General features: G+C 42.3%; 1 protein-coding gene across 3 annotated transcripts in view; it reads left to right on the top strand.

Moving 5' to 3' along the window:
• LOC115132246 (E3 ubiquitin-protein ligase MIB2-like) overlaps positions 1–27,044 on the top strand; it is an 84,883-nt gene that overhangs the window by 10,797 nt on the left and 47,042 nt on the right. For all 3 annotated transcript variants that reach the window (XM_065020765.1, XM_065020766.1, XM_029664683.1), the window contains exons 2-3: positions 9,726–10,121; positions 11,919–12,090. In XM_065020765.1, coding sequence (XP_064876837.1) covers positions 9,899–10,121; positions 11,919–12,090 — 395 coding nt within the window. In that variant the 5' untranslated portion in view covers positions 9,726–9,898. The remainder of the gene's footprint in view (positions 1–9,725; positions 10,122–11,918; positions 12,091–27,044) is intronic.

Consider the following 27,044-nt stretch of genomic DNA (forward strand, 5'->3'; position numbering starts at 1 on the left):
TTAATGGAATTTACCAAAATAATCAGCAATTTTATTGGCTACAATGGGAACCCATAGTAGTGGCAAACCACTGTTTAGTTCACAAGTTTGGACAGTACAGTCAAGTAGAGTATCGTTCAGTATAGCACAGAGTTTGGAGGCAGAGCTCATTAAAATAGCCAGTATGTAGAATAATACCCAAATATGCAAATGGAGATATTTGCATATTTATAGCTTTTTGTGTACCTATTTAGGATATTTCACAATTAAGAGAATGACATTCATATCCATAATTATGCATCTCTGTATAGTACAGATCAGGGACGCATGATGAAATTCCTTTACCGCAATTCCGTTACTGGATGTAAATCCACTTCACCTATTGTAGTTCAATAACCAAAATGTATTTTTTTCAAAGTCAATATGTCATGTTGACACTCACATCGTTGAATTTGAATTTGGAGTAGATATTTACGTTTTTATTCAAATCCTTATTAAACATTATAGGCTACTGTAGGTTTATGCAATTTCAAAGCAAGTACCTAGCCTATTTCTATCGATATAGGCCTACCTACTTCAAGCTATGTGTATGCATAGACTTATATGATGAAATACATTATTAGCCAGAGAGAATGTGCATTACCCACATTTTTACAGCTGTCTAGATGTACTGTAGATGGTCATCATATGTTATTGTGATAGAATAGGATAACATGGTCGTTTAGGCACTCAACCCTACCTTTACCAGTGGCTCACATTTGTTATACCTTTGGAAATTTTAGTCAAGTCAATCAAATTTTCACAATAGCATATGGGACAGATATGGCATTTTCTGTCTGATATTTGTTCTTATAAACGGGCAAACAATCTGAAAGTGTTAATTTCTGTTTAGGAAAATGTGAATATTTCCCTATTGATTATTATACCGTTGAAACTTTATCCACTTGCCTTCAGCCGATGCACTTGCCTCTTATGTAATGCTTAGAATTCTGGGAGAGGCCCAAAGTGAGCGATTGATTAGTAATGTTTAGGATTCATCCATCTATACAGGGTTGGAGACTAGGGTATGTGTCTTGTGCACTATCAGAAAATGGCCCTCAATTTAGATGTTGCCTACTTGTATTACTGATTCTCTTCTCAATAAGCACTTGTATTACTGATTCTCTTCTCAATAAGCACCTAGATAGTATTACGTTCGAAGGTAATTCTGTGTCCGACGGTGTGTGTGTCTTTGTGTGTGGTGACGTTGGCCTCACAGATAGGTCCTTAGCGGATGTGTGACAGAGGCCAGTCCATCTGTTATGAGGAGCAGAGCTGCTTATCCTCTCTCTTAGCCCTCAGGAGCAATTTCTGCAAATCTGTGTCTAACAGGTGGCTTACCTGGGACCCAGTCCACCCCAGGGAGGACTGTGAGGACACCCTGTCTGGCTACCACCTCTGTCTCCCTGCACATGCAACCGCAACCCCCTGTTGGGCACACTAAATATGGACTGCTGTGTTGGTGTTAAGTTTTGGCTTGCTTGCGCTCATGCTCACCCACAGTGCATTCGGAAAGTGTTTAGAATCCTTGGCAAAAAATATTTCGTAGTCAATCTACACACAATACCCCTTAATGACAAAGCAAAATTATTTTATTTGTAATTTTTGCTAAAAATTAAAACATAATACCTTATTTACATAAGTATTCAGACCTTTTTGCGATGAGACTCGAAATTGAGCTCAGGTGCATCCTGTTTCCATTGATCATCCTTAAGACGTTTCTACAATTTGATTTAAGTCCACCTGTGGTAAATTCAATTGATGGACATGATTTAGAAAGGCACACACAGTTGACAGTGCAAAAACCAAGCCATGAAGTTGAAGGAATTGTCCATAGAGCTCCGAGATAGGATTGTGTCAAGGCACAGATCTGGGGAAGGGTACCAAAACATGTCTGCAGCAAAGAAGGTCCCCAAGAACACAGAACGCAGTGGCCTCTGTCATTCTTAAATGGAAGAAGTTTGGAACCACCAAGACTTACTAGAGCTGGCCGCCTGGCCAAACAGCAATCGGGGGAGAAGTGCCTTGGTCAGAGAGGTGACCAAGAACCCAATGGTTACTCTGATAGAGCTCCAGAGTTCCTCTGTGGAGATGGGAGAACCTTTCAGAAGGACAACCATCTCTGCAGCACTCCACCAATCAGGACTTTATGGTAGAGTGGCCAGACGGAAGCCACTCCTCAGTCAAAGGCATACAACAGCCCACTTGGAGTTTGCCAAAAGGCTCCTAAAAGACTCTCAGACCATGAGAAACAAGTTGCTCTGGTCTGATGAAACTAAGATTGAACTCTTTGGCCTGAATACCAAGCGTCACTTCTGGAGGAAACCTTGTACCATCCCTACGGTGAAGCATGGTGGTGGCAGCATCGTGCTGTGGGGATGTTTTTCAGTGGCAGGGACTGGGAGACTAGTCAGGATTGAGGGGAAAATGAACGGAGCAAAGTACAGAGCGGTCAGGATCAGACTGGTTTGAAGGTTCACCTTCAACAGGACAACAACCCTAAGCACACAGCCAAGACAATGCAGGAGTGGCTTCTCTGAATGTCCTTGAGTGGCCCAGCCCGAGCCCGGACTTGAACCCGATCAAACATCTCTGGAGAGACCTGAAAATAGCTGTGCAGGAAACACTCCCAATCCAAGCTGACAGAGCTTGAGAGGATCTGTGAAGATGGTTGGGAGAAACTCCCCAAATACATGGGTGCCAAACTTGTAGCGTCATACCCAATAAGGCTGTAATTGCTGCCAAAGGTGCTTCAACAAAGTACTGAGGAAAGGTTTGAATACTTATGTAAATGTGATATTTCCGTTTTGAATTTACAAATTCGCAAATATTTCTAAAAACCTGTTTTTGCTTTGCCTTTATCCGGTATTGTATGTAGATTGCTTTTATCCATTTTAAAATAAGGCTTGAGCGTAACAATGTGGAAAAATTCACAAGTACGATCTTTGTCCCCATGTGCAGTTGCAAACCGTTATCTTACTTTTTATGACGGTTTTGGAGCAGTGGCTTCTTCCTTGCTGAGCGGCCTTTCAGGTTATGTTGATATAGGACTCATTTTACTGTGGATATAATACCTGTACCTGTTTCCTCCAGCATCTTCATAAGGTCCTTTGCTGTTGTTCGCACCAAAGTACGTTCATCTCTAGGAGACAGAACACGTCTCCTTCCTGAGCGGTATGACTGCTGCGTGGTCCCATGGTGTTTATACTTGCGTACTATTGTTTGTACAGATGAACATGGTACCTTCAGGCGTTTGGAAATTGCTCCCAAGGATGAACCAGACTTGTGGAGGTCTGCAATTCTTTTTCTTGAGGTCTTGGCTAATTTCTTTAGATTTTTCACATGATGTCAAGCAGAGGCACTGAGTTGGAAGGAAGACCTTGAAATACATCCACAGGTAGACCTCTAATTGACTCAAATGATGTCAATTAGCCTATCAGAAGCTTCTAAAGCCATGACATCATTTTCTGGAATGTTCCAAGCTGTTTAAAGGCCCAGTCAATTTAGTGTATGTAAACATCTGACCCACTGGAGTTGTGATTAACTGAAATAATCTGTCTGTAAACAATTGTTGGGAAAATGACTTGTCATGCACAAAGTAGATGTCCAACCAACTTGCCAAAACTATAGTTTAACAAGACATTTGTGGAGGGGTTGAAAAACAAGTTTTAATAAATCCAACCTAAGTATATGTAAACTTCCGACTTCAACTGTAGGTGCATGAGGGAGATTTTTCCTTCTCTTTTGGGGTGTATCTTCTCTCCCTAATCTCCAATTATTTCTTCATCCAGGGTGCATATGAGTAATTTCAATTATCCTAGACTATCTATTTCTCCTGGTTTCTTATCTTGTACTATATTCCTAGCTGGAGTGATCTGAAAGAACTGCCAGGATATCTGCCTTATTGCTTTAACCTCTCCAGTAGATCAAAAGGAGACGTGGACAGGAAGCTACTTTAGACTGACACAGGCTTGCTGAATTGTCTTTCTCCATTCTGATTTGTTTATTCTAAACCAAACTAGGACACAACTGACAGTGAAGTAGTCCAATTTGTGTGGATCCATACACAGCGAGAGAGAGAACACAGGAGTTATGCGAACAGAGGGCCATGGAAAATAATGGAATTGGATGTTGATGTCTTCCTGTTTGCATGCACACAAACCCCGTGACAGTGAATTGTGGAGCGATGGTAATTAGTTGGTGCCCATCAGGGTCTGTGGACTGAGTTAGATGACTGGCCAGAGTTTTTAATCCAGTGAAAGCAGCCTAAACTGTCATTTTGGGGCTGGAGAAAGAGAGTATGAGCAGCCTTCTTATTCCCCGTCTAATCCCCCCACTCCATATGCTTTCACGCTAAAGCACATACCTTTAATACACAAATTACATAAGCATACAAATATAATTTTAAAACATTTATAATCATTTTGTTTTGCCTATTGCTGCAGGATTAAGATGGATTTAGGCCTATACTAAACCACGTAACTTGATGCTTATCCTGGGATTAACACTGAATTCGACAACAAAAAATAATGATATGAACTGAGTTCGGTCCACATTGGCATCGGTTGTGTCACTCAGGGAGAATGAATGTTTGTAACCGTGAAGCCTCCTAGGTAGTGTTTTGTGCGTGGGTAGAACTAGCCTAATAGTTGCAGGTTCCTTCTGTTATTGGAAGCTGTGAGTGTGAAATAGTCTTTTGAGTGAAGTAGTGACAATTTAAAGGAATACCTGTCCGAAATTCTGTGGGTTAGAATAATTGCATCAAATTTGAGTGCGTTTAAGATTCCAATCCATTTCTGACAGGCTTTTGTTTTTATTAGACTCGCTCTCACACACCTGCACACACACAATTCTTTAGGCTGTTACATAAGGGCTACAAGCCCACGGTAGGCAGCCCAGGCAGAGGAGGAGGATGCAGAGAGACAGGCTGATATAGTCTGCTCCGTCCACATCTACAGGTGGATGGACTGCCTGCTTCTATCTATGCAGTTGCTCCCCTAGATTCCTCTTGTGTACTGTAGACACAGACCACCGAAGCAGCATCAAATAATGCTACCACCAACATGATCAACAGAAATCAACCAAAGCCAAACGTGTTGGCCGAGAGACAACCGAGGTAGGCTTCCCCCTCCTCAACAATAGTAGTTAAGCCATCGCTGAATAGCATTTGTGAATTAATTGACTGTTAACGTGCCTTAGCCTCTTTGGTTGTGGCTGTGTAGCCGTCTGCTGGATCTAAGCATGCGTCCTCGAGGAAGATGCGGAGGGTTGAATATCAGTCAGTGTTTCAACAACTAGTCAACTGAGACATTCCTCCTTGAAGAGCAATGCTATGTAAGACGGGCTAAAGTAGGCCATGTATGCAGTCTGCCCGGTTGGCTGACTGATTGGAATACCTCTCTTTGGAGGTTCCTGCCTTTCTGCTGACTCAGTCCACATGAATATAGACTTCCTTCCCGTGTTTGTTGGGTTTTAAGCCATGCTACATGCCATGGCTTCATGATGAGGGCATGCCTGTATAGCTGTTGTGTGGTAGACTGTGTGTGGCTGCTGTGTCAGGTCAGGGGTAGAGAGTAGAGCAGTGGGGCATGTTAGTGGTGTCTAATGTCCAGCTGCTCCTCTCTGAGTTAGCCCATGTCACAGCATGGTGCTCAGTGAATGTTCCAGGAAGGATGTGGGGGGAAAAAACAATCAGAGCTTCAGTAATCGGGTTAATAAGACCTAAGACTTTTTTTCTGCAGCTTCACTGACTGTGTCCTTCAGCAGTCATCGACTAAAACACACAGTATCTCTGGGATGAGTGTTGAGCATCATTGTTTTGGGGCTTAGTCTCACTGCTCTTTTAAAATGTGTCAAGATCATAAAATGATTAAGCAATGAAGTGGCGGTGAATATCTTATTTACAGAAAAGGCTGCTTGGCAACAATTACTATTTGTCACAATGAAAGCTCAAATTCCGATTCTCGTTTTTTTTAAATGATATTTTATTTAACCAGGTAGGCCAGTTAAGAACATGTTCTCATTTACAACTGCGACCTGGCCAAGATGAAGCACAGCAGTGCGACAAAAACAACACAGAGTTACACATGGGATAAACAAACGTACAGTTAACACAATACAGAAATATTTATGTACATTGTGTGCAAATGTAGTAAGATTAGGGAGGTAAGGCAATAAATAAGCCAAAGTGGCGAAATAATTTCAATTTAGCGTGTGATAGATGTGCAGAGGATGATGTGCAAGTAGAGATACTGGGGTGCAAAAGAGCAACAAACAAAAAACAATATGGGGATGAGGTAGTTGGGTGTGCTATTAACAGATGGGTTGTGTTCAGTTACAGTGATCGGTAAGCTGATGCTTGAAGTTAGAGAGGGAGATATAAGTCTCCAGCTTCAGTGATTTTTGCAATTCATTAGTAATTGGAGAACTGGAAGGAAAGGAGGCCAAAGGAGGTGTTGGCTTTGGGGGTGACCAGTGAAATATACCTGCTGAGGGCGTGCTACAGGTGGGTGTTGCTATGGTGACCAGTGAGCTGAGAAAAGGCGGGGCTTTACCGAGCAAATACTTATAGATGACCTGGAGCCAGTGGGTTTGGCGACGAATATGTAGCGAGGACCAGCCAACAAGAGCATACAGGTCGCAGTGGTGGGTAGTTTATGGGGCTTTGGTGACAAAACGGATGGCACTGTGATAGACTACATCCAATTTGCTGAATAGAGTGTTGGAGGCTATTTTGTAAATTACATCGCTGAAGTCAAGGATTGGTAGGATAATCAGTTTTACGAGGTTATGTTTGGCAGCATGAGTGAAGGAGGCTTTGTTGCGAAATAGGAAGCCGATTTCTAGATTTAATTTTGGATTGGAAATGTTTAATGTGAGTCTGGAAGGAGAGTTTACAGTCTAACCAGAATTTGTATCGACAAATACCTAAGTCAGAACTGTCGGGCGGGCTGGTGCAGGCAGTGATTGGTTGAAAAGCATGCATTTAGTTTAACTAGCATTTAAGAGCAGTTGGAGGCTACGGAAGGAGTTTTGTATGGCATTGAAGGTCGTTTGGAGGTTTGTTAACACCGTGTCCAAAGAAGGGCCAGATGTATACAGAAGGGTGTCATCTGCGTAGAGGTGGATCAGAGGTTTACTAGCAGCAAGAACAACATCATTGATACATACAGAGGAAAGAAGAGTCGGCCCGAGAATTGAACCCCATAGAGACTGCCAGAGGTCCGGACAACAGGCCCTCCGATTTGACAAACTGAGCTCTCTCTGAGAACTAGTTAGTGATCCAGGCGAGGCAGTCATTTGAGAAACCAAGGTTATTGATTCTGCCGATAAGAATGCGGCGATTGACAAGGTTGAAAGCCTTGGCCAGGTTGATGAAGACAGCTGCACAGTACTGTCTTTTATCGATGGCGTTTATGATATCGTTTAGGACCTTGAGCGTGGCTGAGGTGCACCCATGACCAGCTCAGAAATGAGATTGCATAGTGGAGAAGGTACGGTGGGATTCGAAATTGTCAGTGATCTGTTTGTTAACTTTGCTTTCAAATATTTTAGAAAGGCAGGGCAGGATGGATATAGGTCTAGAGTGTCTTGATGACCGTGGCAGCTTTTCAATCTTTGGGGATCTCGGACGATACGAAAGAAGTTAAACAGGCTATTAATAGGGGTTGCAACAATTTTGGTGGCTAATTTTTAGAAAGAGCGGGTCCAGATTGTCTAACCCAGCTCACTTGTAGGGATCCAAATTTTGCACATCAGCTGTCTGGGATTTGGGTGAAGGAGAAGCGGGGGGGACTTGGGCAAGTTGCTGCGGGGGGTGCAGAGCTTTTGGCTGGGGTAGGGGTAGCCAGGTGGAAACCATGGCCAGCTGTAGAAAAATGCTTATTGAAATCCTTGATTATCGTAGATATATTGGTGGTGACAGTGTTTCCTAGCGTCAGTGCAGTGGGCAGCTGGGAGGAGGTGCTCTTATTCTCCATGGACTTTACAGTCTCCCAAAACCTTTTGGAATTAGTGCTACAGGGTGCAAATTTCTGTTTGAAAAAGCTAGCATTTGCTTTCCTAACTGACTTTTTGGTTCCTGACTTCCCTGAAAAGTTGCATATCGCGGGGACTATTCGATGCTAATGCAGTACGCCACAGGATGTTTTTGTGCTGGTCAAGGGCAGTCAAGTCTGGGGTGAACCAAGGGCTATATCTGTTCTTAGTTCTATATTTTTTTAAGTGGGGCATACTTATTTAAGATGGTGCTGAAATCTCTTTTTAAAGAGCAACCAGGCATCCTCTACTGACGGGATGAGGTCAATATCTTTCCAGGATACACGGGCCAGGTCGAGTAGAAAAGCCTGCTCGCTGAAGTGTTTTAGGGAGCGTTTGACAGTGATGCGGCGTCGCCATTTGACCGTGGACCCATTACGGACGTAGGCAATGAGGCAGTGATCACTGAGATCCTGGTTGAAGACAGCAGAGGTGTATTTAGAGGGCAAGTTGGTCAGGATGATATCTATGAGGGTGACCATGTTTACGGATTTAGGGTTGTACTTGGTAGGTTCCTTGACAATTTGTATGAGATTGAGAGGTTGAACAGGCTAGTAATAGGAGTTGAAACAATTTTGGTGGCTAACTTTTTAGAAAGAGAGGGTGCAGATTGTCTAACCCAGTTGACTTGTAGGCTCAAATTGTCGGACGGCCTGGGTGTTAAGCATATCCAAGTTTAGGTCACCTAACAGTACGAGCTCTGAAGATAGATGGGGGGGGGCAACCAATTCACATATGGTGTCCAGGGCACAGCTGGGGGTTGAGGGAGGTCTATAACAAGCAGCAACAGTGAGAGACTTATTTCTGGAAAGGTGGATTTTTAAAAGTAGGAGCTCGAACTGTTTGGGCACAGACCTGGATAGTATGACAGAAATCTTCAGGCTGTCTCTGCAGTAGATTGCAACTCCGCCCCCTTTGGCAGTTCTGTCTTGTCAGAAAATGTTGTAGTTGGGAATGGAAATTTCAGAATTTTTGGTGGCCTTCCTAAGCCAGGCTTCAGACATGGCTAGGACATCAGGGTTGGCGGAGTGTGTTAAAGCAGTGAATAAAACAAACTTAGGGAGGAGGCTTCTGATGTTAACATGCATCAAACCAAGGCTTTTATGGTTACAGAAGTCAACAAATGAGAGTGCCTGGGGAATGGGTGTAGTGCTAGGGGCTACAGGGCCTGGGTTAACCTCTACATCACCAGAGGAGGAGTAGGATAAGGGTATGTCTAAAGGCTATAAGAACTGGTCGTCTAGTGCGTTGGGATCGGAGAAGAAACAGAGAAGATTTCTGTGTGCGGTAGAATAGATTCAGGGCATAATGTACAGACAAGGATATTGTAGGATGTGAGTACAGTGGAGGTAAGTCTAGGCATTGAGTGACAATGGGGTAGTTTGTGTCCCTGGAGGCACCAGTTAAGCCAGGTGAGGTGTCTGCATGTGTGGGGGGTGGGACAAGAGAGCTATCTAAGGCATGTTGAGCGGGGCTGGGGGCTCTACATTGAAATAAAACGGGAGACCCAGCGATTCAGAAAGCTAGTGGGCTGGGGCTAGCGGATGGGTCTTCGGCGACATCGCGACGGAAAAGTCTGTTGAAACCACCTCGGACGATTCGCACCTTCTAGTAGACAGCGCCCCAACTGATTTGGTCTTTTTTCTTATTTTCTCTCTTTCTCCCCTCAGTCACCCCTGATCTGGTCCCGGAGCCCCTGGTTCCACCTGTGGTGCCTACCCTGCCCTCGGCGTGGGTCCGGCCTGCCCTGCACAGGCCCCGTAGGCGCAGCAGCAGCGGCAACAACAGCGGAGGCAACCCAACCAGGCCGTGGCCCTCGGGCCTGGCAGGCCCCAGAGGCAGCATGGAGGTAGGCATGCGTGTGGTGCGTGGCCTGGACTGGAAGTGGGGGAACCAGGATGACGGAGACGGCCACGTGGGCACGGTGGTGGAGATCGGGCGGCAGGGCAGCACCACCACACCCGACAAGACGGTGGTGGTGCAGTGGGACAGTGGCACGCGCACCAACTACCGCACAGGCTACCAAGGCTCCTACGACCTGCTGCTCTACGACAACGCCCAGATCGGTGAGCACTGAGCCCTGATCACCCCACCACAGGTTTTGAGATGCATATAAGTTACACTATATATACAAATGTATGTGGACACCCCTTCAAATTAGTGGATTTAGCTATTTCAGCCACACCTGTTGCTGGTGTATAAAATTGAGCACACAGCCATGCAATCGCCATAGACAAACATTGACAGAAGAAGAATGGCCTTACTGAAGAGCTCAGTGACTTTCAACATGGCACTGTTTTTTTTGTGTTTTATTTAATCATTATTTAACTAGGCAAGTCAGTTAAAAACAAATTCTTATTTACAATGACGTCCTACCCCGGCCAAACCCTAACCCAGATGACGCTGGGCCAATTGTGCGCCGCCTTATGGGACTCTCGATCACGGCTGGTTGTGATACAGCCTGGAATCAAACTAGGGTCTGTAGTGACGCCTCAAGCACTGAGATACAGTGCCTTAGACCGCTGCACCACTCCGGAGCAGCGTTATGGAATGCCACATTTCCTACAAGTCAGTTCGTCAAATGTCTGTCCTGCTTGAGCTGCCCCGGTCAACTGTAAGTGCTGTTTATTGTGAAGTGGAAACGTCTAGTAGCAGCAACGGCTCTGCCGCGAAGTGGTGGTCCACACAAGCTCACAGAATGGTAGAGCGTAAAAATCCTCTGTCCTCGGTTGCAACACTCACTGCCGAGTAGTTTTGTAGTTTTTGGCTAAAAGCAACAGTGAAAGAGAAGTTTGACGATATAACTGATTCTGTTATGAAAAGGTTTTATAGTGAGTTTTGCATTGATCTGTTAGGTCTTGTGGAAACTCTGTTAGTTGCGCGCCTGTAATTGCTATTTGAAGCGGGGAAATAGCATTCCCGAGGTCGGTGCATACTGGAGGGTAAATGTGCAGCAGTAGTGCAATGCAGTTATAAAATCTACATTCACAAGTTTGTTTTATTAAGTGTTTCAAATGTCATGGTATATCCCTGAAGGTAACAATATCACTAGGATAATTTAATTTATAACAAAGCTTTTTCATTGTTAAAATAGTTTAATAATACTTTTTCTCTACAAAAATGCACACTCAAGTAATCAAATATTAATGTCCTTTGGAATATCTAGATATTCAATTAACCGTGCCCATCCCTAGTACTTGTGTATATTGTGTATAAAACAACCTACTGTATATAAAACCATATTCAGTGAGGCCGGGATTCAATCTAATCCATGCAAGCTTGACATTTTAAAGGACATTTCCGATTGAGGCAACATGTACAGCATTTACCGTGAATGTGATCTCTGCGAAAGTTGGGGAAATTGCCCTTTTTAAAAGCATCATTGTCAGCTGTCCAGCACATTTTGCTCTGAATTGAGTCCCGGCTTTAAACTCTATTCAAGTTTGATTCATTTTATTGTATATCATTTTTTATTTTTTTGGTATTTATGTCTCATCTCTATGACTCAAGCAAGCTTCCTCAAGCTTGTGTTTACTTAGATGCCCTTTGCTCTGCGATGCTTTCTCCATTTCCTTTCGACTCAAAAATAGAGACCGGCAATACAGCCCTATTTTAGAATCAAATGCCAAGTGCTAAGGCAGGATTAGTCTGCATTTTGCGCCATTAAAGACATCATTTTTCTGCCTCAGAAGCCAATAAGGCTTCAATGTTATCCTAAAAAGGGGGAGAAGGAGAACAAGGGAGAGGGATGAGGAAGAGCGGCATCTCTCGACGTCTCTTTCATCAGTCAAGCGTCTCATTTGCTAGGCTTCTTGACCTCCTTCCACCTCTCTGACTCTCTCGCTCTCTTTTCTCTGTCTCAGGTGTGCGCCACTCCAACATCATCTGTGACAGCTGCAAGAAGCATGGCATCATGGGGATGCGCTGGAAGTGTAAGGTGTGCTTTGACTACGACCTGTGCACGCAGTGTTACATGAACAACAAGCACGACCTGGGCCACGCCTTTGAACGCTATGAGACCGCCCACTCCCAACCGTGAGTACCATGGTCACCCCCCCATCTTTTCTCAAGGATTCCCCCATCATTTAGTGCAATACACCCAGTATTATACAGCCACCCAAGCCAGTATTATAGCTAAAACACTATATGGGAGAACAGTACTTAAGCAAATATATTTAGTGATGCCACGCAGAATACTGTTGGCCAATACTACAGTAATTCCTTATGTGGCACCAATTCCCTCTTATCTGCGATTGTTAAACATTTACATAGTTGCAGTTTCCTCAAGTGAGTGAAGACTTGAGTCCATAGACATTGCGAAAGACATTAGGGCAAAATAAAGAGGAACTGTGTCAGAGAACAAGCTCACCAAACCTGCAATGGCTGTATGTCATTGCTGCTTAAGTTTAGGTCTATTCAATCAAAACATGTTGTCTGGTTTTTAGGGTTAAAGTAGCCTGAACTACTGAATGAATGAGTCTTCATCTTGACATGCAAAAAAAGCATTATTTTTTAAAAATGATTCTCCCATATCGAGAAGATAGAGAAAATGTATTTGTCACTGACGGTCAGCTCTCATATTCTGTACAGTACAATACAGTCTGACAGAGGCTCCTTCCCCTCTCACTTTGACTCCCGCCTCAGTTTCTCTAGCCTATGGTATTGATATCACATTGGGCCTGTATGCTTTTATAAGATCTGATTTAAATGTGACTGCTTTGTGTCACATCGAGTTAAGTCTGGACTTCATGACTTGAAAGCTGACAGGAGAGTAAACACAAGGCTAAATGTAGGATTTCTGTCAGCAGTTTGCAGTTTGCCCCAAGAAGACTACTATAAGGTCTTATCGGTCTTGTTATTTTGAGGATGTTTACAAACTACTCAGCCCCACTGTAGGACTTACTCTAGCTACCTGACAAGATTACAAATCTCAACCTTTAAATAGATTTATATCAGTCTGCTCAGCCCCACCAGAGGACTTACGCTCACTACCTTACTAGACCGCAAATCTCAACCTTTGAATAGATGTCTATCTTCTATTTATATCACTGGCTTCAGTAAGAAGCTTGATACATCTGGTGGGTGTGTTGATCTGATTTGAGAGTAGTAAATATACACACCACCAAACTGCTGCTTTGTGGTGAGAGAAACAAAAGCCCATTATTTGGTTACTTCACCATTTATGAAATTACTCCCACAAACACATTAACTTCTCTATATCAACAAACAGAGCAGAGAGGTAAAGGCAAATGCAGGATTAGATAGCTCAGTAGTTGAATCCAGTACATGAATGATGGAGGTTTTGAAATGCAACGATTGTTTGATTTTGACCCAAAACGGCTGATGGTTAACACAAGTTTAGTGCATGTGACCATGCAGGAATTGAACCAACAACTCCTGAATGCCCCGATCTGGACGCCAAAACAACAGAGGGAGGTTCAAATTTGAAGTGGGTCTCTGAAGGGATCTCTGTCACCCCAGTACAAATGCGTTATGAATCTGTCACCTTCTCTCTTGAGACATCTTTAAGCAAGAATGGAGCAGTCAGTCTAAAGTGGAATGAAAGAATGTCACTCAGCTGAAGTTAGTGGGCCTGCAGTGATGTGATAGACCCTTCAGACATCTCTGGCCTTGCTCTTACGTAACCCGCATCCTGATGGAGAACATTTTATTAAGCTGATTCTACGAATGTTTTCCCACCGTGACCACTGAGGATTCTGAGAAACAGATGTCATCAACAATGATACATACAAAGAGCCATTGATGGTTTTTCTCAGATCTTTTTAGGCCTCGCTACTTAGCCTATTTCAGACACATGTGCCTTTTGTATTCACACAGCTCATGAGGTACAGCACATGTCTTTAGAGAAGCCCACTGAGTCTGCATTAATTTATTTGAACTATGACTCCCATTGACATCATTATAAATTCGCTACATTGGTGTCAGGTGGGAGGCTGAACCAGTTTCAGTTCTCCTTTGGCCAAATATGCATGAAATCTAGCCAGTCATTTATATTTCAACACCTCATCATACCATAACTCATCCATACGTCATTAGATCATGCCATGAGCATTTTAGACATACTCCAGCAGCTTACACATCATTCCACCCATACCATACACTCTTATTATGGGACGTTGCATTCGTCTTTCAAAAAGCTTATCTATAAAACGTTTCATTATGAATTCAACACCCTATCGATAAGAATGGAGATACAGGAGGAGATAAAGGTAGACAATGGTGACTAAATTAGTCAACGTCTATATCCAACCATTGGATCCCATTTCTGGTTTAAATGTACTGTTGATGTCATTTATTACACGCCAAAGAAGGGTTGGGCGATATATCGAATGTATTATATTATGCGATATGCCTGTATCGCAAGAATCAAATATATACAGTACCAGTCAAAACGTTTGGACACCTACTTATTCAAGGGTTTTTCTTTATTTTGACTATTTTCTACATTATAGAATAATAGTGAAGACATCAAAACTATGAAATAACACATATGAAATCATGTAGTAACCAAAAAAGTGTTTTATATATATTTTATATTTGAGATTCTTCAAATAGCCACCCTTTGCCTTGATGACAGCATTGCACACTCTTGGCATTTTCTCAACCAGCTTCCTGAGGTAGTCACCTGGAATGCATTTCAATAAACAGGTGTGCCTTGTTAAAAGTTCATTTGTGGAATTACATACCTTCTTATTGCGTTTGGGCCAATCAGTTGTGTTGTGACAAGTTAGGGGTGGTATACAGAAGATAGCCCTATTTAGTAAAATAGCAAGTCTGTATTATGGCAAGAACAGCTCAAATAATCAAAGAGAAATGACAGTCCATTACTTTCAGACATGAAGGTCAGTCAATCAGTAAAATTTCAAGAACTTTGAAAGTGCAGTTGCAAAAAATATCAAGTTCTATTGTGAACCTGGCTCTCATGAGGACCGCCACAGGAAGATCCAGAGTTACCTCTGCTGTAGAGGATAAGTTCATTAGAGTTACCAGCCTTTAATGAATGCTTCAGAATTCAAGTAACAGGCACATCTCAACATCAGCTGTTCAAAGGAGACTGTGTGAATCATGCCTTCATGGTCGAATTGCTACAAAGAAACCACTAAGTCTTGGCTGATTTCTTTTGATTTTTCCATGATGTCAAGCAAAGAGGCACTGAGTTTGAAGGTAGGCCTTGAAATTTATCCACAGGTACACTTCCAATTGACTCAAATGATGGCAATTAGCCTATCAGAAGCTTCTAAAGCCATGACATAGTTTTCTGGAATTTTCCAAGCTGTTTAAAGGCACAGTCAACTTTGTTCTTCTGACCCTATGGAATTGTGATACAGTGAAGTAATCTGTCTTTAAACAATTGTTGGAAAAATGACTTGTGTCATGCACAAAGTAGATGTCCTCACCGACTTGCCAAAACTATAGTTTGTTAACAAGACATTTGTGGAGTGATTGAAAAATGAGTTTTAATGACTCCAACCTGTGTGTATGTAAACTTTTGACTTCAACTGTATATACTGTATTCTACTCTATTTTAGTCAATGCCACTCCGACATTGCTTTCCTAATATTCATATATTTTAATGACATTCTTTTACTTTTAGATTTGTGTGTGTATTGTTGTGATTTATTAGATGCTAATGCACTGTTGGAGCTAGGAACACAAGCATTTCGCTACACCCACAATAAAATTAGATTTACTAGCTTTCTAGTCTGTTTTTTATAAATGTACAACAAATTCTCATTCTGATACATAAGGTATGCCACTTGATTTCAACATCTGAACAAAGTGGACAGACTAGCATGCTATTCAGACAGTTGTAGACGGACAGAAGGGTTTGTTCATAACAGTTTAACTCTTCTACCTTGTTAGCTAGCAAATATATGTGTTTGCTAAACTTGAAATATATAAATATTAGCTGGCTACTCACTAGCACGTGGGCTTGTGCTTGAGACATGGGCTTGTGTTTACGCATATAAGGCCCTCCCTCGTTCTCCCTTCTGCAAATCTAACCATGAACCTATTCGCCCTGTTTTCAAACAAAAGCTCAAACAGGAAGTACCAGTGTACTCAATACGGAAGTGGTCAGATGAAGCAGGCACGAGGCTACAAGAATGTTTTGCTAGTACAGACTAGGATATGTTCCTGGATTCATTCGATTGCATTGAGGAGTACAAGCATATAAGATGCCCACTATGACCTCCGAGACATCAAACATGCAAATGGACAGGTAGAATCCTATTACACCGGCTCCGACACTCGTCGTATGTGGCAGGGCTTGCAGACGATAACGGATTACAAAGGGCAGAAGTTGCCCAGTGATGCAGTGCCTTTTATGCCTGCTTAGAAGGAATATAAATTGGCTTGCGTGTAAACAGGTTTTTCATGATGGCTATGTGAGCTTGTTCTCCGTGACCGACGTGAGAGCCATTTAAACAGGTTAACAATCACAAGGCCGCCAGGCCAGACGCAATACCGGGGTGTGTTCTCAAAGCATGCGCAGACCAGCTTGCAAGTGTCTACAACGACATTTTCAATCTATCCTTGTCCCAGTCTGTAATCCCATTTTATGTTTCAAGCTGACAACCATTGTTCCTGTTCCCAAGAGCTCCAAATTAATCTGCCTAAATGACTAACACCCTCTAGCAATCACATCTGTAATTATGAAGTGCTTCAAGTTCCTTGGCATCCACATCACTAACAACTTACCATGGGCCACACACACCTGCACAGTTGTGAAGAGGGCAAGGCAGTGCCTCTTTCTCCTCAGTAAGCTGAAAAGATTTGGCATGGGCCCTCGGATCCTCAAGTTATTCAGCTGCACCATCTATATCATCTTGACTGGCTGCATCACTGCCTGTTTGATATGGTAAATGCACTTTACTGAAAAGCGCTATGGATGGTGGTGCGAACAGTCCAGTACATCACTTGGGCAGAGGTCCTTGCCATCGAGGAACTCTATCGGGCGGTGTCAGAAGAAGGCCTGAAAAATTGCCAAAGACTCCAGCCACCCAAGCCATAGACTGTTCACTCTGCTACCATCTGACCAACAGGCTCTGAGACAACTTCTATCCCCAACCATAATAAGACTGCTAAATAGCTAGACTGCTAAATAGTAAATTATTGATACCCGAACTATAAACCCACACACATACAGTGCATTCGGAAAGTATTCAGACCCCTTGACTTTTTCCACATTTTGATACGTTACAGCCTTATTCTAAAATCTATTTAATTGTTTTCCCACCTCATCAATCTACACACAATACCCTATAATGACAAATAGAAACAGGTTTTTTGACATTTTTGCAAATGTATAATTATATATATTTTTTAAATTAATAATTTACATAAGTATTCAGACTCTTTTCTCTGTACTTTCTTGAAGCACCTTTGGCAGCGATGACAGCCTCAAGTCTTCTTGGGTATGATGCTACAAGCTTGGCACACCTGTATTTGGGGAGTTTCTATGATTTCTTCTCTGCAGATCTTCTCAAGCTCTGTCAGGTTGGATGGAGAGCGTCGCTGCACAGCTATTTTCAGGTCTGTCCAGAGATCAAATCAAATCAAATCAATTTATATAGCCCTTCGTACATCAGCTGATATCTCAAAGTGCTGTACAGAAACCCAGCCTAAAACCCCAAACAGCAAGCAATGCAGGTGTAGAAGCACGGTGGCTAGGAAAAACTCCCTAGAAAGGCCAAAACCTAGGAAGAAACCTAGAGAGGAACCAGGCTATGTGGGGTGGCCAGTCCTCTGGCTGTGCCGGGTGGAGATTATAACAGAACATGGCCAAGATGTTCAAATGTTCATAAATGACCAGCATGGTCGAATAATAATAAGGCAGAACAGTTGAAACTGGAGCAGCAGCACAGTCAGGTGGAAGTTGAAACTGGAGCAGCAGCATGGCCAGGTGGACTGGGGACAGCAAGGAGTCATCATGTCAGGTAGTCCTGGGGCATGGTCCTAGGGCTCAGGTCCTCCGAGAGAGAGAAAGAAAGAGAGAAGGAGAGAATTAGAGAACACACACTTAGATTCACACAGGACACCGAATAGGACAGGAGAAGTACTCCAGATATAACTAACTGACCCCAGCCCCCGACACATAAACTACTGCAGCATAAATACTGGAGGCTGAGACAGGAGGGGTCAGGAGACACTGTGGCCCCATCCGAGGACACCCCCGGACAGGGCCAAACAGGAAGGATATAACCCCACCCGAGATGTTACCTCGGGTTCAAGTCCGGTCTCTGGCTGGGCCACTCAAGGACATTCAGAGACTTGTCCAAAAGCCACTCCTGCGTTGTCTTGGCTGTGTGCTTACTGTCGTTGTCCTGTTGGAAGGTGAACCTCCTCTCCAGTTTGAGGTCCTGAGCGCTCTGGAGCAGGTTTTCATCAAGGTTCTCTCTCTACTTTTCTCTGTTCATCTTTCCCTCGATCCTGACTAGTCTCCCAGTCCCTGCCGCTGAAAAACATCCCCACAGCATGATGCTGCCACCACCATGCTTCACTATAGGGATGGTACCAGGTTTCCTCCAGATGTGACGCTTGGTATTCAGGCCAAAGAGTTAAATCTTGGTTTCATCAGACCTGAGAATCTTGTTTCTCATGGTCTGATAGTCCTTTAGTTGCCTTTTGGCAAACTTCAAGCGGGCTGTCGTGCCTTTTACTGAGAAGTGGCTTCCGTCTGGCCACTCTACCATAAAAGCCTGATTGGTGGAGTGCTGCAGAGATGGTGTCCTTCTCCCATCTCCACAGAGGAACTCTAGAGCTCTGTCAGAATGACTATCGGGGTTCTTGGTCACCTCCCTGACCAAGGCCCTTCTTTCCTGATTGCTCAGTTTGGCCGGGTGGCCAGCTCTAGGAAGAGTTTTGGTGGTTCCAAACTTCTTCCATTCAAGAATGATGGTAGCCACTGTTCTTGGGGACCTTCAATGCTGCAGAAATGTTTTGGTACCCTTCCCCAGATCTGTGCCTTGACACAATCATGTCTCGGAACTCTAGTGATAATTCCTTCGACCTCAGGGTTTGGTTTTTGTTCTGATATGCTCTGTCAACTGTGGGACCTTTTTTAAATCCTGTCCAATCAATTGAATTTACCACATGGGGACTCTAAGTTGTACAAATATCTCAAGGATTACCAATGGAAACAGGATGCACCTGAGCTCAATTTTGAGTCTCATAGCAAGGGGTCTAAATATATATATTTTTTTCTACAAACCTGTTTTCGCTTTGTCATTATGGGGTATTGTGTGTAGATTGAGGGGAAAAAATATTTGATTCATTTAAGAATAAGGCTGTAACTTAACAAAATGTGGAAAACTGGTAGGGGTCTGAATACTTTCCGAATGTACATACACATTACACACATGCACACTCACACTCTTATACACTGTTCTTTTTTTTTTTTACACTTATTATTGTTGTGAGTACGACACGACAAAACCTTTCCCCCTTCAGGAGACTGAAAAGATTTGGCAGGGGTCCCCAGAGCCTCAAAGTTCTATTGCTGCACCAGCGAGAGCATCCTGACCAGTTGCATCTCCGCCTGGTATGGCAACTGCTCAGCATCTGACCGTAAGGCGCTATAGAGGGTAGAGCGTACTGCCCAGTACATCACTGGGGCCAAGCTTTCTGCCATCCAGGACCTATATAAAAGGTGGTGTCAGAGGAAAGCCCATAATATTGTCAGAGACTCAAGTCACCCGAGTCAGACTGTTTTCTCTGCTACCGCACGGCAAACGGTACCGGAGCGCCAAGTCTAAAAGCAAAAGGGTCCTTAACAGCTTCTACCCCCAAGCCATAAGACTGCTGAACAATTAATCAAATGGCTACCGGACTATTTACATTTTCTTCTCCCATTTATTTTGTATGCTACTTGCTGTTATCTATGCATAGTCACTTCACGCCTATCTATATGTACAAATTACCTCAACTAACCTGTACCCCCGCACACTTACTCTTGAATACTTGTTGTATTTGGCACAAGTGACAAAGTTTGATTTGATCTATCCTTATTTCTGGTCTCTTTGTTGCCTCTCTGATTAATGCCCTCCTTGCCTGGTCTGTGAGTTTTGGTAGGCTCTCTTGGCAGGTTTGTTGTGGTGCCATATTCTTTCCATTTTTTAAATAATGGATTTAATGGTGCTCTGTGGGATGTTCAAAGTTTCTGATATTTTTTTATAACCCAACCCTGATCTGTACTTCTCCACAACTTTGTCCCTGACCTGTTTGGCGAGCTCCTTGGTCTTCATGGTGACGCTTGCTTGGTGGTGCCCCTTGCTTGGTCGTGTTGCAGACTCTGGGGCCTTTCAAAACAGGAGTGTGTATGTTATGTATGTATACTGAGATCATGTGACACTTAGATTGCACACAGGTGGACTTGAACTAATTATGTGACTTCTGAAGGTAATTGAATGCACCAGATTGTATTTAGGGGCTTCATAGCAAAGGGGTGAATACATATGCACGCACCACTTTTCAGTTTTTTAAATTTTTAAAATAATTTTTTTCACTTCACCAATTTGGACTATTTTGTGTATGCCCAAAATGTTTGTGTATGCCCAAAAATCAATTAAAATTACATGTTGTAATGCAACAACATAGGAAAAACACCAAAGGGGATGAATACTTTTGGAAGGCACTGTATATCATCCAGCCCTACAGTGAAGATAAATTCAACAAAGCATGGAGTGTTGCTGCTCCAAGACTCAGCATTGAAGCAAAGGGGAAAAACATCATATGAAAGTCATGCACACTACCCCCGTTCTTCTTCATGCTTGTTGTTCATGATGCAAAACACAAGAGAGCCCCTTTATATCTCAAGTCCTCAGTGACCCAAATTTCATCCAAAGCTCTACTGTATGCTGCACGTCTCATAAGACCCGGCTCATCTTAAGAACAAGTAGGCATTCAGTCTGTCCCAAACTGATATTGGGGGGGGGGCGGAGACGTTGGCTGGCTTCCCTGATGAGAACGGCCCTGCTTTATTCTGATAGTCATTTGTGATGGAGGGAGTGGACCTTGGCTCAGCAGCACGGCTAATGGGATTAATTTCATGTCAGAGGGGGAGAGGATAGCCGAGCAGGTGGCAGAGGGCTTTAAAGCAGAGAGCTAGACACAGACACACACACACACACACTGGCATAGGGTTGTTTTTTCTTTATTGAGTATGACAGGACCTGCAGTGCCAGAGTTTTGCTGTATTTTAATTAGCCCACTTAATGGGATTAACATGTTAGCATTCTCACCTTCCTCCCCATAGAAGTTTGTTGTGAGGTAATTAGTAGTGTGAGTACAGATTTAGGGAAGTGAGGTGTCAGGGGCTGTGCTGTGATTATCCATGTGTTTCCATTACAGGATGTTCATTTACGTGTGTGTGTGCTCACTTTTTATGGTTCTCTGGATATTCTCAAATTGTGTGTGTGGAGGCTGTGTCACATGGTTTATGTAAAAAAGTGTACCACAGTAGGAGTCATAACACCCATAAAACGTAGCAGTCAAACAAGAAAATGGTTCCAATAGTTTTTCAACCATACCTTTTTCCCATAGGGGATTTTAGAAACACTTAACATAAGGGCTGTGTTTTGTGTAGGCTTACCCTGGCGTGACATTTTGATAACCGTGTAAACAATTATTATTTTTTGAATCCAAATCATCTGCGAATGTGGCTATCATAAAGAACTACAAATGCCATGATGATCTGGATGAGACTGGCGAATCAAGAAAAAGGTAAAAAATCTCTGGATGAACTCTCTGTTAGCTAATTTTAGTAATTTCTGAATTGGTTAGTTTTCTGTTAGCAAAGGTGTCGTCTTGAGATGACGTGCAGGAGCTTTCATGATGTCTACTTTGATTCTAATTAGCGTTTTTGAATCTGAGTCATTTAGCAGAGCTACTTACAGGAGCAGTTAGGGTTAAGTGCCTCGCTCAACCCCCCTCAAACCAGCAACTTCTCGGATACTGGCCCAACGCTCTTAATCGCTAAGCTACCTGAGCCGACTATATTGATATAAGCCACCTTGTCCGAGAGAGATTTAGATGGTTATGAAAACGTCACACCAGGGTAAGCCTACACCAAACACAGCATTTATTTGAAGTGTTTCTAAACCCCCTGTGGGAAAAATGAATAGTGGGAAAAACAATTGGATCAATTTACCTGTTTGACCGCTAGGTTTATGGGTATTATGACACCACGGTGAGACTCTATAGTAGCGAAGTCAAATAATTACAATGACATGATTTGTTATGTTGACTATGTTCATGGTAAGTGGTGTATATCATCATGGAATATGTGTGTAGGTTATGGCGTGTTGATGATGCGCTGCACAACATATGTGTGTCCATATGTTTACTGAAGGGGGTTGGAAACGCAACAACAACTTCCTGGTTGGCTAATCGGCTCCTGCAAACACGCATACTCCCACACACTTACACTCACAAATGCAGAGGCCCTGTCAAGTAGACTCAGTTTAATCCTTATCCTGCATATCTGGCGATTCAGCACCATCTGACCTCTTCACCTCCTACTGGTCAAGTTTCAGCCAAGTCTTCCCTCTCTTTCTCAGGCTCTTGCCACTATCACTGTATTTGTATTTATTATGGATCCCCATTAGCTGCTTACGCTTCCTGGGGTCCATCACAATTAAGACCGTTATACAATTAAAAACTTTACATTCACAACAGATGAACAGGCAGTTAACCCACTGTTCCTAGGCTGTCATTGAAAATAAGAATTTGTTCTTAACTGACTTGCCTAGTTAAATAAAGTTAAAATTAAAATAAATATTGTAAAATAGCATTGTATCTGGTCAAGGGTTGGTAACAGGCAGATTGGTTGGCTAACTGAGCCAATAAAAGGGGCTTTACTGTTCTTAGGTAGCTGAATGACTTTTGCTTCCCTCCAGGCCTGAGGGCACACACTTTCTAGTATGCTTAAATTTAGTGCAAATAGGAGTGGCAATATTGTCCGCTATTATCCTCAGTAATTTTCCATCCAAGTTGTCAGACCCTGGTGGCTTGTCATTGTTGATGGACAACAATAGTTTTCACCTCTTCCACACTCACTTTACGGAATTCAAATTTACAATGCTTGTCTTTCATCATTTGGTCAAATATACTTGGATGTGTAGTGTCAGCATTTGTTGCTGACATGTCATCCATACGTTTTCTAATCTTGCCAATGAAAAAATAATTAAAGTAGTTGGCAATATCAGTGGGTTTTGTGATGAATGCGGCATCTTTTTGCCCCAAATTTCATTTAAGGTGCTCTAAACCTTTTTACGATCATTCTTTGATAGTGTAGTTTCTTCTTATTTTTATTCAGTTTAGTCATGATTTCATGATTGGTTTAAAAACATTTTTTTATACATGATTTCTCAATATGCAGTACATTTGCCAATCACTTACAGCCAGACTTATTTTCCATCCCTCTCAACCATACAATTTGTCAATTCCTCATCAATCCATGGGGATTTAACATGTTTTACAGTAATTTTCTCAATGGGTGCATGCTTATTAGTAACTGGAATAAGAAATTTCATAAAGTGCTGAATTTGATTGCTTTTCATTACACACCACAGACCAACAAATAGTCAATTTCTTCAGCATTAGTAAAGATGTGATCAATACATGTTGATGATTTTTATTCCGGTGCTGTTTGTAACTACCCTAGTAAGTTGACTGATAACCTGAGCCAGGTTGCAGGTAGTAGTTATAGTTGGAAGCTTTCTCTTGAGTGGACAGCCTGATGAAAGCCAGTCAATATTTAAATGACCCAGAAAATATTCCTCTCTGTTAATACATTATCAAGCATTTCATACATGTTATCCGGATACTGACCATTACCACTTGGTGGTCTATACAGTGGTTTCTCCTTTAAAAGTTGCGAGCTTGCACCGCAGAACTTAGAGGTACCTAGCGTCACAGCGTCATTGCTCCAGACCACCACAAGGGGGAGTTGGAGCACTCATTATGCATTTGGGTCCCACAGTTTTTATATGACCCATCATATTGAGTGGTTCCAATGACGAATTTTGACGCGAGCCACCCTTGCCTTGTGTCGTTCTTCAACAAAGATAACTGACAAAACATTACGGTGGAACCAGATGTAAGTTGTTATAACATCATAACGAGTCAAGCAAAAAATGTATAATTGAGAGGAATATGTTACTTAATGTAGAGACACATGTTTGTGCATATTTTTTTGTCATAAAGTTCATTTATGAAAATCGCTATTTAGCAAGTTATCTGACTAGGTAACATTAGCTAGTGTTAGGATAATGAATTTGTAATTCATGTTTAATGTTTTAGGGACTCCTGAGAACCAGCAAACCAGGCTGTCATCTTGTGAAACTGTGGATGTAAAGAATCTAGCTAGCTAAAGCATTTACTGCAAATTGAACTGTATGCCTATGGATGTGTAGCTAGCTACAGGATGTATGGACCCTAAAACGTTCGGTTATGAACTAATATTCATACCAATCTATGGACCTCAGCTATCATAGTTGTTGTATCAACTTCAAGACTGAATGGCATTAATGAAGCCTATGTGTAACCGGTGTAAAATGGCTAGCTAGTTAGTGGGGTGCACGCAATTAGCGTTTCAATCGGTGACGTCACTCGCTCTGAGACCTTGAAGTAGTTGTTCCCCTTGCTCTGCAAAAGCCGCAGCTTTTAGGAGCGATGGGTAACGATGCTTCAAGGGTGGCTGTTGTCGATGTGTGCAGAGGGTCCCTGGTTCGAGCCCAGGTAGGGGCAAGGAGAGGAATGGAAGCTATACTGTTACATATGGATAGAGTAGAATATAGTAACTTTATTGTGCCAAGGATGCAAGTCTTATATACACATGTACTGTAGTTATTACCACGCATAAGATTCCCACATTGTAGCCTGTACATTGACTATATTCACTGATCATGTACTCTTCCTTGGCAAATAAAGTTGCGGTTCATATTTGAATCTCTGAGACATTATTTTTCAGTCATATCAAACTCAATTATTTGAATGATGCTGTGTCTGCATGTGTAACTGATGTGAAATGGCTAGCTAGTTAGCGGTGGTGCTCGCTAATAGCGTTTCAATCGGTGACGTCACTTGCTCTGAGACCTTGAAGTAGTGGTTCCCCTTGCTCTGCAAGGGCCGCGGCTTTTGTGGAGTGATGGGTAACGATGCTTTGTGGGTGTCAGTTGTTGATGTGTGCAGAGGGTCCCTGGTTCAAGCCCAGGTTGGGGTGAGGGGAGGGACGGAAGCTGTAATGTTACACATGTATGTATGTATGTATTAAATTATACAATTAAACAGTGTTTACTGCTCCTGGGACATCAATGATTATACATTGTAGCTATGCAATAGACTAGAAACATGATTGATTTGTAATTCCTATATACAGAAAAAATGTATGCATATCGAACTCCCTTCATCTGCATTAATCTGAGGACACAGGATAGTATTTCAATTAGATACTTAATTTCAACCAGTGGAGAATGTGAAACGCTTTATTGAAAGAAGTTCATTATTCAGGTGTTATAAATGCATTATAATTATGATAATTGTAACATTATAAATACAAGTGTACAAGTGTACTTCGATGCACATATGGTGTGCATTCTAAAATTAGGTTGGGGGAGAGGTGTAGAACACTGAAAGGGAAAAAGGTAAGAACAACGGCAGACCGCATATGATTCATGAATTACAGTGCTACCCTAATATTCTCTCAGTTCATCACAATTGTGGTGTCTCCTAACCAGCCTTGGGCCCCCAGTTGGCCCGAAGGATATCTTAAGAGCGGGTGAGGTGGCGATGATGGGACTGGCTTCCACTCTCACATCAAAACATACCTGCAGACGAGAGTGCATTATTAAGCCTTATTTAAAATGTATTCTAACATGGTCAGTCACCTTAAAATTTCAACATCCGCTGAAATGGCAGAGCGCGAAATTCAAAAATATTTTTTAGGAATATTTAACTTTCATACATTCAAGTGCAATACACCAAATTAAAGCTTAACTTCTTGTTAATCTAGCCATCATGTCTGACTTCAAAAAGGCTTTACAGTGAAAGCACACCATACGATTATGTTAGGTCAGCGCCTAGTCACAGAAAAACATACAGCCATTTTCCAGCCAAAGAGAGGAGTCACAAAAAGCTGAAATGGAGAAAATGAATCACTATCCTTTTGATCTTCATCGGATGGCACTCATAGGACTTCATGTTACACAATACATGTATGTTTTGTTCGATACATTTCATATTTATATCCAAAAATCTCAGTTTACATTGGCGCGTTATGTTCAGTAATGTTGTGTCTCGAAAACATCCGGCGAATTTGCCGAGAGCCACATCAATTTAAAGATATACTAATCATAAACTTTGATAAAAGATACAAGTGTTGTGCATAGAATTAAAGATATACTTCTCCTTAATGCAACCGCTGTGTCAGATTTCAAAAAACCTTCCATGCAATAATCTGAGTTAATTTTTTTATTTCACCTTTATTTAACCAGGTAGGCTAGTTGAGAACAAGTTCTCATTTGCAACTGCGACCTGGCCAAGATAAAGCATAGCAGTGTGAACAGACAACACAGAGTTACACATGGAGTAAACAATTAACAAGTCAACAACACAGTAGAAAAAAGGGGAGTCTATATACATTGTGTGCAAAAGGCATGAGAAGGTAGGCGAATAATTACAATTATGCAGATTAGCACTGGAGTGAGTACAGCGCTAAGCCACAAAAACAAGCCACACAGATACCCGCCATGTTGTGGATCAGTAAAAGTCAGAAATGGCGTTATAAATATTGACTTACCTTTGATCTTCATCAGAATGCACTCCCAGGAATCCCAGTTCCACAATAAATGTTTTATTTTGTTCGATAAAGTTCTTCTTTATGTCCAAATAGCTCCTTTTTGTTAGTGCGTTTAGTTCACCAATCGAAATTCACAAGGCGAGGGCAAGTCCAGACAAAGTCAAAACAG

The sequence above is a fragment of the Oncorhynchus nerka genome, linkage group LG7 (genome assembly GCF_034236695.1).
Source record: "Oncorhynchus nerka isolate Pitt River linkage group LG7, Oner_Uvic_2.0, whole genome shotgun sequence".
NCBI lineage: Eukaryota > Metazoa > Chordata > Actinopteri > Salmoniformes > Salmonidae > Oncorhynchus > Oncorhynchus nerka.